This window comes from Saccostrea cucullata, unplaced genomic scaffold (assembly GCF_032062105.1).
Source record: "Saccostrea cucullata isolate Sc308-1 unplaced genomic scaffold, CSIRO_AGI_Scuc_v1 ctg319, whole genome shotgun sequence".
NCBI classification, from domain to species: domain Eukaryota; kingdom Metazoa; phylum Mollusca; class Bivalvia; order Ostreida; family Ostreidae; genus Saccostrea; species Saccostrea cuccullata.
This window is the reverse complement of record NW_026920610.1, coordinates 883079-896685: the sequence shown is the minus strand read 5'-3', so window position 1 is coordinate 896685 and position 13607 is coordinate 883079. Positions and strand designations below refer to the sequence as shown.

Below are 13607 nucleotides of genomic sequence, written 5' to 3'. Positions count from 1 at the left end.
TTGGATATTTGCAGTAAACTTCTAAAAACTCAAAATGTAAAAAATGCTTTGGTTATTTAAAAGTTGAGTGTTTAAATCAAAATTCTCAATGTCTAAAAATCTAAAACGTTTGAAAGTTGGAAGTTTGAAGTAAATTCTAAATGTTATTGAATTTTAGATTGTTGAGCGTAAGTTTTCTGAAGAAACGGTAACTTAAAAAATCAAAATTTTAAAATACAAAATGTGTTTTTGGAAATTTGAATTTTGAATATTTAAGGTAAAAATCTAAAATATTAAAATTCTGAAACATGTTTGGAAATTTGAAAATTTAGATTTTTGAACTAAAATATTAAATTTCAATATACCAAATCCATTTGAGTTTTTGAAAATTAGAAATCTGATCTATTATATTAACATTCTAAAACTCTACATCGTTTTAGAAATTTGAAATGTTAAGGAGGCTGGGGGTCAACAAGTTAACCACAAATTAACCACCAGATTTAACTTATTTTTTTTTAGATACGGTATCTTAAGCAGTCAACTATCATATCACAAAGAAAAAATTCATACATTTTAGTTTTAAAATTTGATCATTTTTGTACATCTTTATATGGAGCTCTTCTCCTAAAGGAGATCGAAGTAGTCTGAAAATGGCAGCAACCCCCCAGCCCCTTTAAGTGTTACATGGACCATCAGAATATACCTTATCGATATTAGAATGGAAATAACCATTGTTAGTTGACAATAAGTTGTCAACATCGACATTTTAAGGGAACAGCAAGTGTTTTCTTATTTTCACGTTTGACTTTGAACAGATTCTGCTTCATACGAAATTGGTTGTGGGGAATATATAAAATGTTCTAAACTGAAAAAAGATTTTGAAAAATTTACTCCTTACAAAGGTGGCTATGGATAAAAGTCGGATTACCTCTTGTAGATATAAATCTTAGTTTCTCTAAAATACTATTCAAAATTAATGAGCATTACAAACAAATATAATGTTACCTGCTTTGACAGCAGAGACCAGTACATGTATACTGCTTGTGTTATCTATCTAATTTTTTTTTTCAGTAAAGATTTCTTTTAATAAATAAATCAAAAAAATTATAAAGTTGTTTAAAATTTGAAAATTTATGCACAGCCAAATACCTGTAACTTTGTCATCATAAGCATATAACAATTAATTCCTCAATAACAACAAGACTCTTTTTTAGAAATTCTAATTTAATTATTCCTTAAATAATGTCAATGTTTTCTTTTCTTTTTGAAGCCTGAAATTAAAAAGAAAGATATGCACTTTAACCTTCATATTTAAAGGCTATGACAAAAAAGAGAGCAAATCAATAACCATGTTCTATCTTCTAATAACATATGTACATGTATTCATCTACTTGCATGGTTTGAAAGTTTGTTTGTTTGTTTGTTATATTAATACTGCAAAAAATTCCTTATATATCGCGAGTTTTTTATCGTAAAATCAGGTCTTTTTAAAAGCAGTTTTTACAATGATTTTATATGAAAAGTCATTATTTTTCTAAAAAATTTGCTTGAAAAACAAAATTTTATTTTCTTGAAATATTTATGTATTTAAAATCAACATGAATTTACATAAATTTCAGCACAATAAAAATTTGAAAAATTAAACAAATAAATATTTTCTAGACTTTATAATATGTACTTAAATACCGGTATTTCCCGAAATTATCACGCAAAAAAATTTCTATACCGTGTATAATAAAATCGCACATCCCTATAATATATACAATGTAGAATGATATAGGTGGATTACCTTTCTTTCCCTTCTTCCCCTAAAATTAAAAGAAAAACACAATAATGAGCCAAAATAACTTGAATACTTATAATCAAAAAGCAAAGGATTTTGTATTTCTATTTGATTTCCAGATTCTATCTCTATAGCAGTCTTGCTATCTTTGGGAATTTTTTTAAGATTTAAAATCTAGTAGCATATAAATAGCTGAGCGATCTAAGATTTAGTTACACCTTTGATGAAGCTTAAAGCTGGCGACACATGCTTTCTTGGAACACTCTAGTTTAATCAATTATCTAGAAATTAATTCTAGGAAAGTCTATGAAATGTGAAAAAAATCTTACTTAATCCTAATGTATGAACACTTTATGTATAAACAACAAGCAAATTATACTTTACTACATGTAGCTTTCAATAATCAAATTATCACTTTCTTAATACAATTGTATATATAACAAGTTTAACGGATGCAATCACTGAACATTAAAAATATTAAATTTTCTAGGGAAGGAATTTAAATTTGATATTAAAAACATGCAAACTTTGTCATAAAACAAAATAAAGATTTACCTTTCCACTCAACTTCCTTTTCTTGGAGGACCCACCCTGAGAATAAAAACGAAAAATACAATTAAAACCATGATGTCAATATGCTGTACACATTTGGAAAATCCTTTAATAATTAAACTTCCCTGTCATTGTTATGCTAGTACTGACCATCCTCGTAATTTAATCGATCTGTGTAATCAGTTAATCGACTCCATTCAATCCATTGCACTGTGTACATAATATCAGGATTGAAACTTTGTGTTATCTGTTGATAATTTGAATCTATCTTAAACACTGCATCATGAAATCTAGGTGTGAAACAGAATTACCTTAGAGGTTTGGCCTTCTGTTAGGGCACTGATGTCATCAAAGTAAGTCAAATTATTCAGCGAGGAAAATCCCGCAACTCTCCTCATTTCATTCTGTAAATATAAAGTAAAAATCAGATTCAACAAACAAAAACAAAACTATTGATCCGAATTGCTTTAACAGCCACAGATAAGGTAGTGATCAGACTGAACAAACAACATCAAAACTATTGATCTGAACCCCTGTTAAAAGTACAGATACTGTAGAAGCAGAAATTTTTGTGGGGATATACATTGTCATCTAAATGGGTTTTGTGAGCAGTAAATTTCATTGTTTTGAAAGATATCCTATAAGATAAGAGATGTTTGTAAAACACTTATGCCCCCTCCCCCTAAATTGGAATTTTTCTAAATCCAAAAGGGCATAACTCTGTCAAAAATGGTGTGATCATACCAAAAAGAGAACTTGACCTAGATATTTATCTGATAAATCTGTATTTCTAAATTTCATTTCAGTACGTGCAATGGTTTCTAAGAAAATGAACAGAAACTGCAAATAATTGGAATTTTTCTAGGTCCAAGGGGAATAACTCTGTCAAAAATAGTGTGAATGTGTGATCGTACCCAAACCAGATCTTGACTTAGATATTTATCTGATAAATCTGTATACTAAATTTAATTTCAGTTTGTGAAATGGTTTCTAAGAAAATGAACAGAAACTGCAAATAATTGGAATTTTTCTAAGTCCAAGGGGCATAACTTTGTCAAAAATGGTGCAATCATACCCAAAAGAGAACTTGACTTAGATATTTATCTGATAAATCTGTATACTAGATTTCATTTCAGTATGTGCAACGGTTTCTAAGAAAATGAACAGATACTGCAAATAATTGGAATTTTTTCCAAGTCCAAGGGACATAACTCTGTCAAAAATGGTGCGATCATACCCAAAACAGAACTTGACCTAGATATTCATCTGATATATCTGTGTACCAAAGTTCATTTCAGTATGTGCAACGGTTGTGAAGAAAATGAACGGAAACTAAGTGGACCAACAGACCGAGATACAGCAGCAAAGCAAAATGCCCTCCATTCTTCGAAGGGGGCATAATAAAAATTCAGTATTTAGTGATTTTAGTCATATAAAAAAATCTGAGTACCAAAACTACCATTTCAATTTCGTTGAGAATTGCTAAAAATGAAATAAACAGAATTTATTCACCCAAGAATATTCCTGCTTTAACAGTACTAAAGATATTACTTGTAGAACTATTTAAACTAAGTGACATTTGACCTGATAAGCAATAAGGTCATCTTTCTAACATGACCAATCCATAAGGTAGGCATGACATGATAAATTTCCCCAGGCTCCTACAGCAATTGATACATGTACTATCAACTAGTCAAATTTTTAGCACTTCACTAAAGTTTAATAAAAGTTTATTTACATGAACAAAAAATTTTGCAACATATAAAACAAATTATGATGAATATAATAAAAGTTACCTCTTTTCATAACCATTTGCAAGAAGAACAAACTAGCAACAATTTTTTTTTTTAAAAAACTTGTCTGAAAAAAACGTAAATGAAGTAAGTTACCTTATCTTTCTTGGACACAGCAAACCTCATGAAATGTTCCTCTTCATACCTGAAAATTGAATGGAAAATTTTAATTAAGTGTGGACAAATATATCAAGCTTATACTTGTTGTTAAAACCGAAGACCATAACTTCACAGAAACAAACATCTATAATACTAACTCTGTTCTCTCCCTTAGTTTCTTCTCTGCTTTAGATCTCTGTTTACTTGTTGTTTCCTGCAAAGAGTAAAAGAATAATTTAAGATATCATTTATTAACCTTTCCAAATGAATTATGCATCAATTTTTATAAAAATGAAATTTATACATGTGTGTACCGGTATATAGTCATTTCATACCTTCAATAAATATAAAGGCCTTTTGTAATTCATTATATATTTTTTTGTATTATCTATTTTTTAAATATTTGCTGATGTACATGGACGTCATGTAGTTGTACAACTGGAAAATATATTACTCTTTGACAAATACTGTCTGTATTATTTTAATGTAAGGAAAGCCTACTTAGTTAAAAGACAAGATTTTTTATCAATTCATTTTAAAATAAATGTATATCCCCCCCAACTCTGCTCACTACAATTATGTTTCAATTATTGACATTTTTGATGCATAAGGTAACAACAGACCATAATACTAGTAATTTGTTATTTAGAAAGTCTAATAACATCATCATTATACACAACTTATTTTTACCTCTATCCCTCCTCCTAATCAATATATCATACATTAATTATTATACATTGTAATTTCTGACATAATGTTTAATTTCTAAACTACATATAAAGGCACAAAGAAAGAGTTCAGAGGCTACAAGAGGGGAAATGAATTGTCAAAGTGTACTTCAGATCGAAAAATTTTGTTCATAGAACAAAATCGTCAAGGCATTAAAATAAAGTATTTATTCACTAAGTGCAAACGTGGCTGATTAAGAATTACCCTGATTTCTGTTGGCCCCTCGCTGTATTCCTCCCTCAGGTCTCGGAGCATGCTGGTACTAAGTGCCCGCTTTTTAGCCCGCTCCAGAGCCCGATCTTCTTTATCCTGTATCGTCTCATCTCCCTCTGTCAAAAAAATTAACAGTCAATGAGATCTTCAAAGAATGCAGGACAATCAGGAAAGAAAAATCATTTTATACAGCCCAAGAAAATATTATTTATTGATATTTGGTTTTATTCTTGAAACTGTGCAGAATAAAATGTGTATGATTTATGATAGTACATCAATAACTGTTTAGGATTAAGATATATAATCTTACCGTAGTGCATGGCTGTGAGTTTGGGAGGTTGATATATTTTGGATTTCTTCTCTTCTCCCTCAGATTCTGATTCTGACTCTTCATCCAGCTGAGAAAAAAAAATGAATATTAATAAGTCACTTGAAAATGAAAAAATAATTTATATTGAATTTTCTGCTACTTTGGCACAGCATGCCAGTGAAAAATTCTTTCAGTGAACCGTACCTATTTGACTGCATCATAAGGTTAATAATTCAATTACACATTTTTGATAGAGTACATAAAAAAAATCTTATTGTATTCTATTTAGCGATTTTGGCAAAATGCACAATCCGCTAAATCAAGTACATGTCTTGAATATTATATGTTATACCTAGCATATTCAAATAGCGCTAAATCAAAATTACATCAATCTGTTGATAAACTAATCCCCGCTTAATATTGTACATGCCAAATAAAATACATTACAACATTTTTGTCAAAATAAAGTAAGAAATTGAACTTGAAAAAGCATCCTATACAAATATGACATATAATCTTACCTTCGAACAATGACAATAAGATAAAACAGTTCTTATTTAAAGAATTAAAGCTTTGGGTGTACGTGTATGTCAGCTGTTTTCAAGTGTGATATGGCATACATGTATTTAGAAATGAAAAAGCCAACAAAATATATAACTGACCTTGAATCTGTTTTTTTATTATATTGTATGTCATTGTTCTTAATGTCAAATATGACACACTTTCATAAACATACACAAAAATATTTTCACCAGAAAGATATTAAAGTTACAGGAGTGACTTCTGTGGTAGTCATGTACTGCACAAAAGAAAGACTTTCATGCCTGCATACTTAACACTTAGTGATCAATAAGCTTAAAGTATTGAGAATTATTTATTCACAGATATTTAAGTTCACTGGTACTTTAAGAAAAAAATGTACTTAGACCATCTTTTAAAAAAAAAGATTTCAACATACATATTGACAGGATGAATAAATTCAGAAATAAAAGGAAAAAATATTATTGTTTCCTGGAGTTAAGTTTTTGAATAAGGTCATTTTTTGCCAGTCATATGAGAAAGGGCAAACAACCTATTTTTTCAAAGGTATATGTGAGGACAATAAGCATATCGATACATATGAAGAAATATCGAAATATTGCACAAAAAAAATCTGAGTTCTGTTTTTCTTTTTTATTTAACATTTGGGGTTTAATATATAAAATAAATAAGCTAACTATTAATATAGATATGAATAAATAATAATTTACACCACTTCAGTAAAATATTTTTGTTTTACAACATATAACATGTATAAACAACTATTTTGAATAAATTATTCTTACATTATTTACAAAGAAATAATTTGTTTATTTCAGTGCTAAAAAAGATTTTATAAGCAATTTAACATATCGTGATACATATCGTATCATGGCTCAAATATCGTGATACGTATCGATATAGAAAAAGTTGTATCATCCCAGTCCTACTCAAAGGTGGCCTTATACCTTTAAAAATGTTTAGGTGTCAACATACCTTGCTTATTAAATTATCTGGGTTAGCTCTGTGTCGTAGAGGGTCAGAAGAATCTGTAATTTAGATTTTTAAAACTCAAATATATTTAAATACTGTTTGTTGTCTTTCTAGTAAAATTTTTCAAATTAAAAAAAAGAACAACAAGCAAAGGATGCAGTTCCTACCTGTTCCTCCACTTGCAGCAGTTCTTACAACTTTGTCAACTTCATATTTTAATTTCTTGTCTATTGGTCTCATTTTTTCCAGCACCTTGAATTGAAGAGTACACAAGTAAAAACTTAGAAAACATCAAAATGGATAGGTCCAGAAAACTATACAATTTCTAATTATAATAAAAATACAAGAGAGCAATGGACCACACCACCTGGCTGAGGAGAATTCCATTAATTTTTAGGGGGAGGGGGGGGGGCACCATTGATTTTATTTTTAAGACCCCAAAATTTTCATCAGAATTAAAATCAAAAACATCACCACTAAGAAAATTCACTTTCTTAATCAAAAATATGTTTAAAGGCCCCGGGTTTTATGATTCTAAACATCTCTGTATCCAAAAAATAAACTCAATGTATTTATAATGATTAGCTATAAACTTTGAAAAGTAGGTCAGGGTGACCTACTTTTTAATTCACTACACACTTCATGGCCCAATGATGCATCAACTGACAAGGTTTGAAGATCAAGGGCTTCAAAGATTCAAAAATAAACATTCAAATTAGTTTGAAAATGAATACCTGCAAAATTACCCAAGTAAAAAATGTACAGTTTTAAAAACAGACAGACAAGCAGCCAGACAAAAGTAATCAGAAAAGCTGCCACATCAGCCCAGGTGAGCTAAAAATTAAGGTAATCAAAAGACCTAAAAAAATGGTTAAACTAAAAAGTAATCTACTCTCAAAATGAATACTTACTGTTCTTATTTCTATGAGTCTATCAATGGCAGGGTCTCCTTCTATGCTTCCTCCCTTGGATTTTTGTAATGTTATATACGTCAGATTAATCAAATAACTTAACAAGAGCTGGTATTTCACTTCCAGAAAGCTGATTCCCTGTAAGAATAAAAATAAGTAAGTTTAAGCCCAATCAATTATATCTTGCATTTAAAATTTAAATTTCAATCCTTCAGCTTTGTAAATTATGTAAGCTTACTTTTGATGTTTGGTATTCTCTCTCGTGGGCCTTTTTCAGGAGATGGTCTATAAGTTTACTGACATCTTCTGTCTGGGATTCCATGTTCTCCAAAAGATTAATAGCTTCTGCTGCTTCTTCTGTCGACATGGTGCTAAAATTAAAGTTACAATTGTAATTAAGCAAAAGTTACGTCATGAAGGGTAGCCTGTAATCCTTGTATTATTCAGATTTTTTTGTGTTTGAAAGTATTAGTAAAATAACTTACGGTTTGAAGAAAATATATCAGTATCAAATTGATATTTTAAAGGTACTTTAGATTCAAAATGCTCGATTTGAATAAACTTTAGAAATATTGTACAATTCTTACAACATGGAAATAAATTTAATAATTTAGTTGGAAAAAACTAATGTGTTCAAAACTTTGTTTGCTTGCAAATTATCTCCAAAAGTTTGGGATGGATTTTATAGAAGTTTTGGACAAAAGTACAGATTCAGAGTAAAATCAATGTGTAGAAAAATAAGAATTCCCAGCACATTGTGTCAAATATTATAACTTAGAAGGTCTGCTGAAAAGACTACATGTGCATGTAGTCACTGATCTATGCAATCTACTGACTAAGATTAAGTAAAACTTTGTTGGCTATAACTTGATTAGACCATAAGCAGGTAAAAATTTCAAGATATTTGAATGATGATTAAGATATCTAGAGTTAACATACTTAGAGTACATGTATGTGGTCTGGACTTCCAAATCATTTCATATATCTATCATTATGGAATTCCAGATACTGAGATATCATTGTTGAGATTCCAAAGTTTAACTCTATTTGTACTCCCAACACACAGGCATTTGTTTGTATATGGGGCACCCCTAAATATTTTACCGAGTGGTTTACGATAGATAACTTTCACATTTACAAAAGTTATTCCCCTCTGCGGGGTCAAGACACTGTTTTCCCTCTATAACCTTACCAACTTTATGGGTCAGTATTTCAGAAATAAAATCTGTATGAATATGTTAATTACATTTTTCATGTTGCCCCATATTCTGGCAATACAGGTACAGATCGAAATTGTCCGATAATGTTTAAAGATTAAAAATATTAACAGGTAACTTACAAAGGACAAAGTGGGAAAAATGAGCATTACGCCAACAATGGGAGATAACTCTTAGGAATGTGAAATTCGTCTATAAAAAGGATTCACCACAGACTTATTATGAAATGATTTAATCTGAAACAAGTGCCTGGATCCCAATAGTTGACAAAAATTATTTACAATTTCTAGTGACCAATTTTTTTTATTTCCTCAGACAAGAAAAATCATTATAAAGCAGAGTGATTGAGTGAAAATTGCAAACGTTGTACATGTAGTTGAATAAAGAAAGATAACTCTTATTAGACTTTTTTTATTTAGGTATCACTATCAGGCATATTACTATATACATTAGTGATTACTGTATTCAGAAACAAAGAATACATCAAAATTTACTCAAATAAAAAAAAAATCCCAAATGAATCAAGTGCATGTAGCTTTAATCATGTTACATGTACAATCTGATGAAAACCACCCCCTTCCTCCCATCTTGCAACTCTCAGTGCTGACAGCACTAAGAGAAGAGGACTGGTTTTACATGTAACAAGACTGCTAAAATTAAACATTAACGTTAATTAAACACAACTGAGACCAACGAATGGGATAGTATCATGGAATCTGAAAGAAAATTTATTACCTTGTCAAGTCAACAGACAACACACGCCTTAACTTCTCCGGAAACGCTTAACGCCATCTAAACGCAAAATCTTAAGAAAAATTTTCATAATTCCGGTTATTGCGTTTGAACTGAAAATCGATATATACAGGGTTTTGCTCTAGTCTGGAGTTATAAAAAATATATTGTTTATTTGTATTCTAGTTGTGTTCTATTGTATTATCATGCTTATTATTATGTTCTGTATAGGCCTTTACCAACTATTACGTTTGTGCCCATAAAATATAAATTTGTATTTGTATATTTATTAAAATATCACATACCTACATTCAAATTAATTAATAAGTATACTATTATTTTTGATATTGGCTAGTGAAAATTAGAAAAAAAAAATACTATAGGTAAAGTTCACAGGTACTGGTGGACAGGACACACCCCCCCCCCAGATTTTCAATCCTGGGGCTTTATATTGGGCTTTTTGTTCACAAATATTTTTTATAAGAATAAATGCAATAAGTTGACAATTGTATGCAGAAACAGGTAATTTATATATCAGATACTGTTGTAATCAAATGTTAGAACTGTATGCTGCAGTAGTATTGAAACGTAATAGAAACGTAATAGAATACACTAAAAGCACTTGTTTCGTGTAAGTTGGGGTGCCCCTCATCGTCTCAAGCCACGGTCCGGAGTCCGCATAAAGCTCTCTCCTACGAGAGTATCGTACATTTTGGCCGTGGTTTGCAACGATGGGGTGCCCCTACACGAAACAAGTGCATGTGGAACACAGCCATGACATAGAATTACCTGACACCCCTTGGAAATAGATTGTCCCAGTGGTATAAAAGTTAGTGCAGCTTGTGGTAATGGAATTGCTACGAAGTTTAAGTCAGAGAAGACGGAAGACGAAAGGCAAGCGTAATACTAAGGCTAGGATGAGTATAGAATTAGTGCACCAGCGGTAGTGGTATTTGGGGGAATTAATTTGAGAGTCAGGAGGTTGTAGATCTTATTAGATCGAGGCGCTTGATTCTCCATATTAATAGGAACCCTATACCAAGAATACGCGGTGACGGGTTACCCAGTCACATTTAGTCCTTGAAAGATAGCACTTGGTAAAACCTCTGGTATTTTAATTGTCTTCTAATATACAGAATTATTAGACTCAGGAAGAGGTATATACAGTACAAGAAAAACAAGATATTCCTTACTAAGAACCTTTTTGTTCAGATAAACACGTTACATTTTGGTGACAGCGGGTTAAGGGATAGGAAATTAGTATTGTTTTTCTGTTGATTTTATTTTGCCGTGTATATATGTTTGTCTTACTCTATAGTATTGGTATTGTGTATGACTTGGTAAGGTTTACCAAGATCATATACCTGGTGCAGTTATAGAAATAAGAATAGAGAAAAAACAGGTAAATGTAATAAATTATATCAGAATGAGTGATAAGAAGGGACGAATTGGTAGCTGACCTCAGTGCTGTATAGATGTCAGGAGGGAGAAACTCAGAGAAGAAATAGAAAAATTACGTTCAACACCTCAGATGACCAAGTCTTCAGTGATACCAGATTCCGGAGTATATGTTACACCATGTAGGTACAAAAACCCAGATAACAGTTAAGATGAATAAGGTTACAGAACACACAGCAACACAGGACATGCACATGAACGCATGCGATATCCGGAGCCTGATTACACATGTACATTGTACAAAGGTAAGCAGACCATAGATCGAACATTATAGAGGGAGTCAGAAAATAAGCTGCGGCGCTTTGGTACAATAAGTCAACCAGTTTTTACCAAGACACATTTACACTAAGCCCTCTTTTAAATAATAGGTGTGCGGTATAGTAATCAGCTTCCTCCACAGTTACTTGGTCAAACAACCAGAACCCAGTGCAGGAACCAGTATATAGACATCTACGTACGCTTGATTTGAGCATGAACGTTTCAGATGCACGGCCCAAGGAATATTCATTCGCCAACACAGTAATGAAACCTGCAAAATCGATTATAAAGCCATTTTCGAAACATGTAGCGATATGGACTCATGTAACTCACAACAGAAAAGTTTATACCTTGCAACCTCTTTAAGAGGACAGGCTCAAACTGTCATTTAAAATATGCGACCAGGTGCAAATAGAATCTATATGGAGCTGTGTGACGCATTAGAATCAAGATTCGCTACTGCAAATCAAACAGAACTCTGTCGAGCCATGCTTAGGAAAAAACGTCAAATGGCCATGGAACAATCGTCAAATAGAACAACCATGTGAAAAGTCTTCTTCACATTTGGTTTATGATGAAGATTCGAAGAAAGAACCTGATGAATTTCTGTTTGAATAAATGGACTTAGAAGCTGGCAGAACGCACCGAATGAAGACGTCTCCAGTTTTATCAGGGATTAAGCGAAGAATTGCTGATGTCTCAGAAACCGTGACCAAAGATTTGCTAACAAGTGAAGAGGTAGTGGAACTAGCGACAGTGTTTTTGAAGTCCAAAAGGTACCTTTGGATTACGAACTGTTTTTGCTGTAAGAAGAAAGCAAAGAAAGGTGATGTTGAAGTGCAAACGGGTGTAGTCAATGCAGAAAAGAGTCACCAGAAAATCATCAAGGTCACGAGGAAATTTCAAAAAGATGGTGAGATGGTCGAGCGTTTGGAGGAGGACATCTCGATTGATTAATTGTTTGATGTAATATACTGTTCACAAGAATATGTAGAAGTATGTTTGGCGCAGTATGGACTTGCCTGTTTATTATACAGTAGTAAGATCATACGGAATACCAGCAAAGATCTGCAACATCATGAAAACATTTTATTCAAACTTCGAATGTAGTGTCATCTTGGAAAATGGATTATCGGACTCTTCAGTGGAAAATCTGGAGTAAGACAAGGATGAATACTATCACCAATTCTCTTCCTTATGGTCATTCATTAAATTGGATCCAAAGAAACGCCACACATGACAAAAAGAGGGGTATTCAATGGACAATGTTTCTAATCACCTAGAAGTCCACATACAAGAAAAGACTGATGAGTTAAACTCCTTTGACAAACAAACTGGGCTTAACATCAATGCCAAAGAGACCAAGGTGTAACAGTCAATGCACCACTTGGACCTGTCACATTTGCCCAACTTCAGCCCATCTGGAAGTCAAACAACTACAGTCTGATAACAAACTCCAACTTTATAACAGCATTGTTAAATCAAATCTCCTGTATGGGTCTAAATGCTGTCGTGTTGTTGACAGAGACATGAGAAAAATAGAAGCATTCCACAACAACTGTCTTCAAAAATTCATTGTATCGTCTGCATGGCCGGACAAGATTTCTAACAGAGACCAGCACAAGAAAAGCAAAACAACTGAAATCAAGCAAAGAAGATTGAGAGGGCTGGGACATGTGATGAAAATGCCTCAGAGTAGGATACCTAAAGCAGCCCTATATTAGACACCATCTGGAAAGAGAAAGCGAAGTAGACCGCGGACAACTTGGAGACGAATCATAGCATCAGAGCTAGAGGAAATGGACTACTCGTGGGGACAGACACAGTATGTGGCAAAGGATAGAGGAAGATGGAGACAGCTTGCTGAATTTTTATGTCCCATCGAATATGAAGATTATAAAATAGTAAGAAGTTCAATGCATTACTTTAACACTATATAAAATTGCACTCTCTGAGTGTGCATAAAAATTTTTTTTGAATCCCCCTCTCGACTGAAAATGTTTCGTGATTGAAACCCCATTCCCAATGAAATCGCTTTTTTAGTGGCCTGATTAGTATGCT

The 13607-nt window shown here is 32.1% G+C and overlaps 1 protein-coding gene across 1 annotated transcript; it reads right to left on the bottom strand.

Moving 5' to 3' along the window:
- Positions 1 to 1182: 1182 nt before the first annotated feature.
- Positions 1183 to 8257, bottom strand: LOC134253194 (neuroguidin-like). Its single transcript, XM_062735709.1, has 12 exons — positions 8120 to 8257; positions 7882 to 8019; positions 7138 to 7222; positions 6974 to 7026; positions 5459 to 5546; positions 5140 to 5264; positions 4365 to 4420; positions 4204 to 4252; positions 2626 to 2718; positions 2318 to 2353; positions 1769 to 1787; positions 1183 to 1250 (listed from the first exon to the last, which is right to left on the bottom strand). Exons 1-12 carry the CDS (start codon positions 8246 to 8248, stop codon positions 1225 to 1227), a joined length of 897 nt encoding a protein of 298 aa, XP_062591693.1. The 5' UTR covers positions 8249 to 8257; the 3' UTR covers positions 1183 to 1224.
- Between the last annotated feature and the right edge of the window lie 5350 nt (positions 8258 to 13607).

What these genes read in the sequence shown, in the direction of transcription:
- LOC134253194 (XM_062735709.1), bottom strand. Translation starts at nt 8,248, where the DNA reads ATGTCGACAGAAGAAGCAGCAGAAGCTATTAATCTTTTGGAGAACATG. An exon ending in TGCTGCAAGTGGAGGAACAG is followed by an intron (nt 7,027 to 7,137) that starts GTAGGAACTGCA and finishes TCTAAATTACAG; the next exon opens with ATTCTTCTGACCCTCTACGA. An exon ending in ACTCACAGCCATGCACTACG is followed by an intron (nt 5,265 to 5,458) that starts GTAAGATTATAT and finishes TTTTTTTGACAG; the next exon opens with AGGGAGATGAGACGATACAG.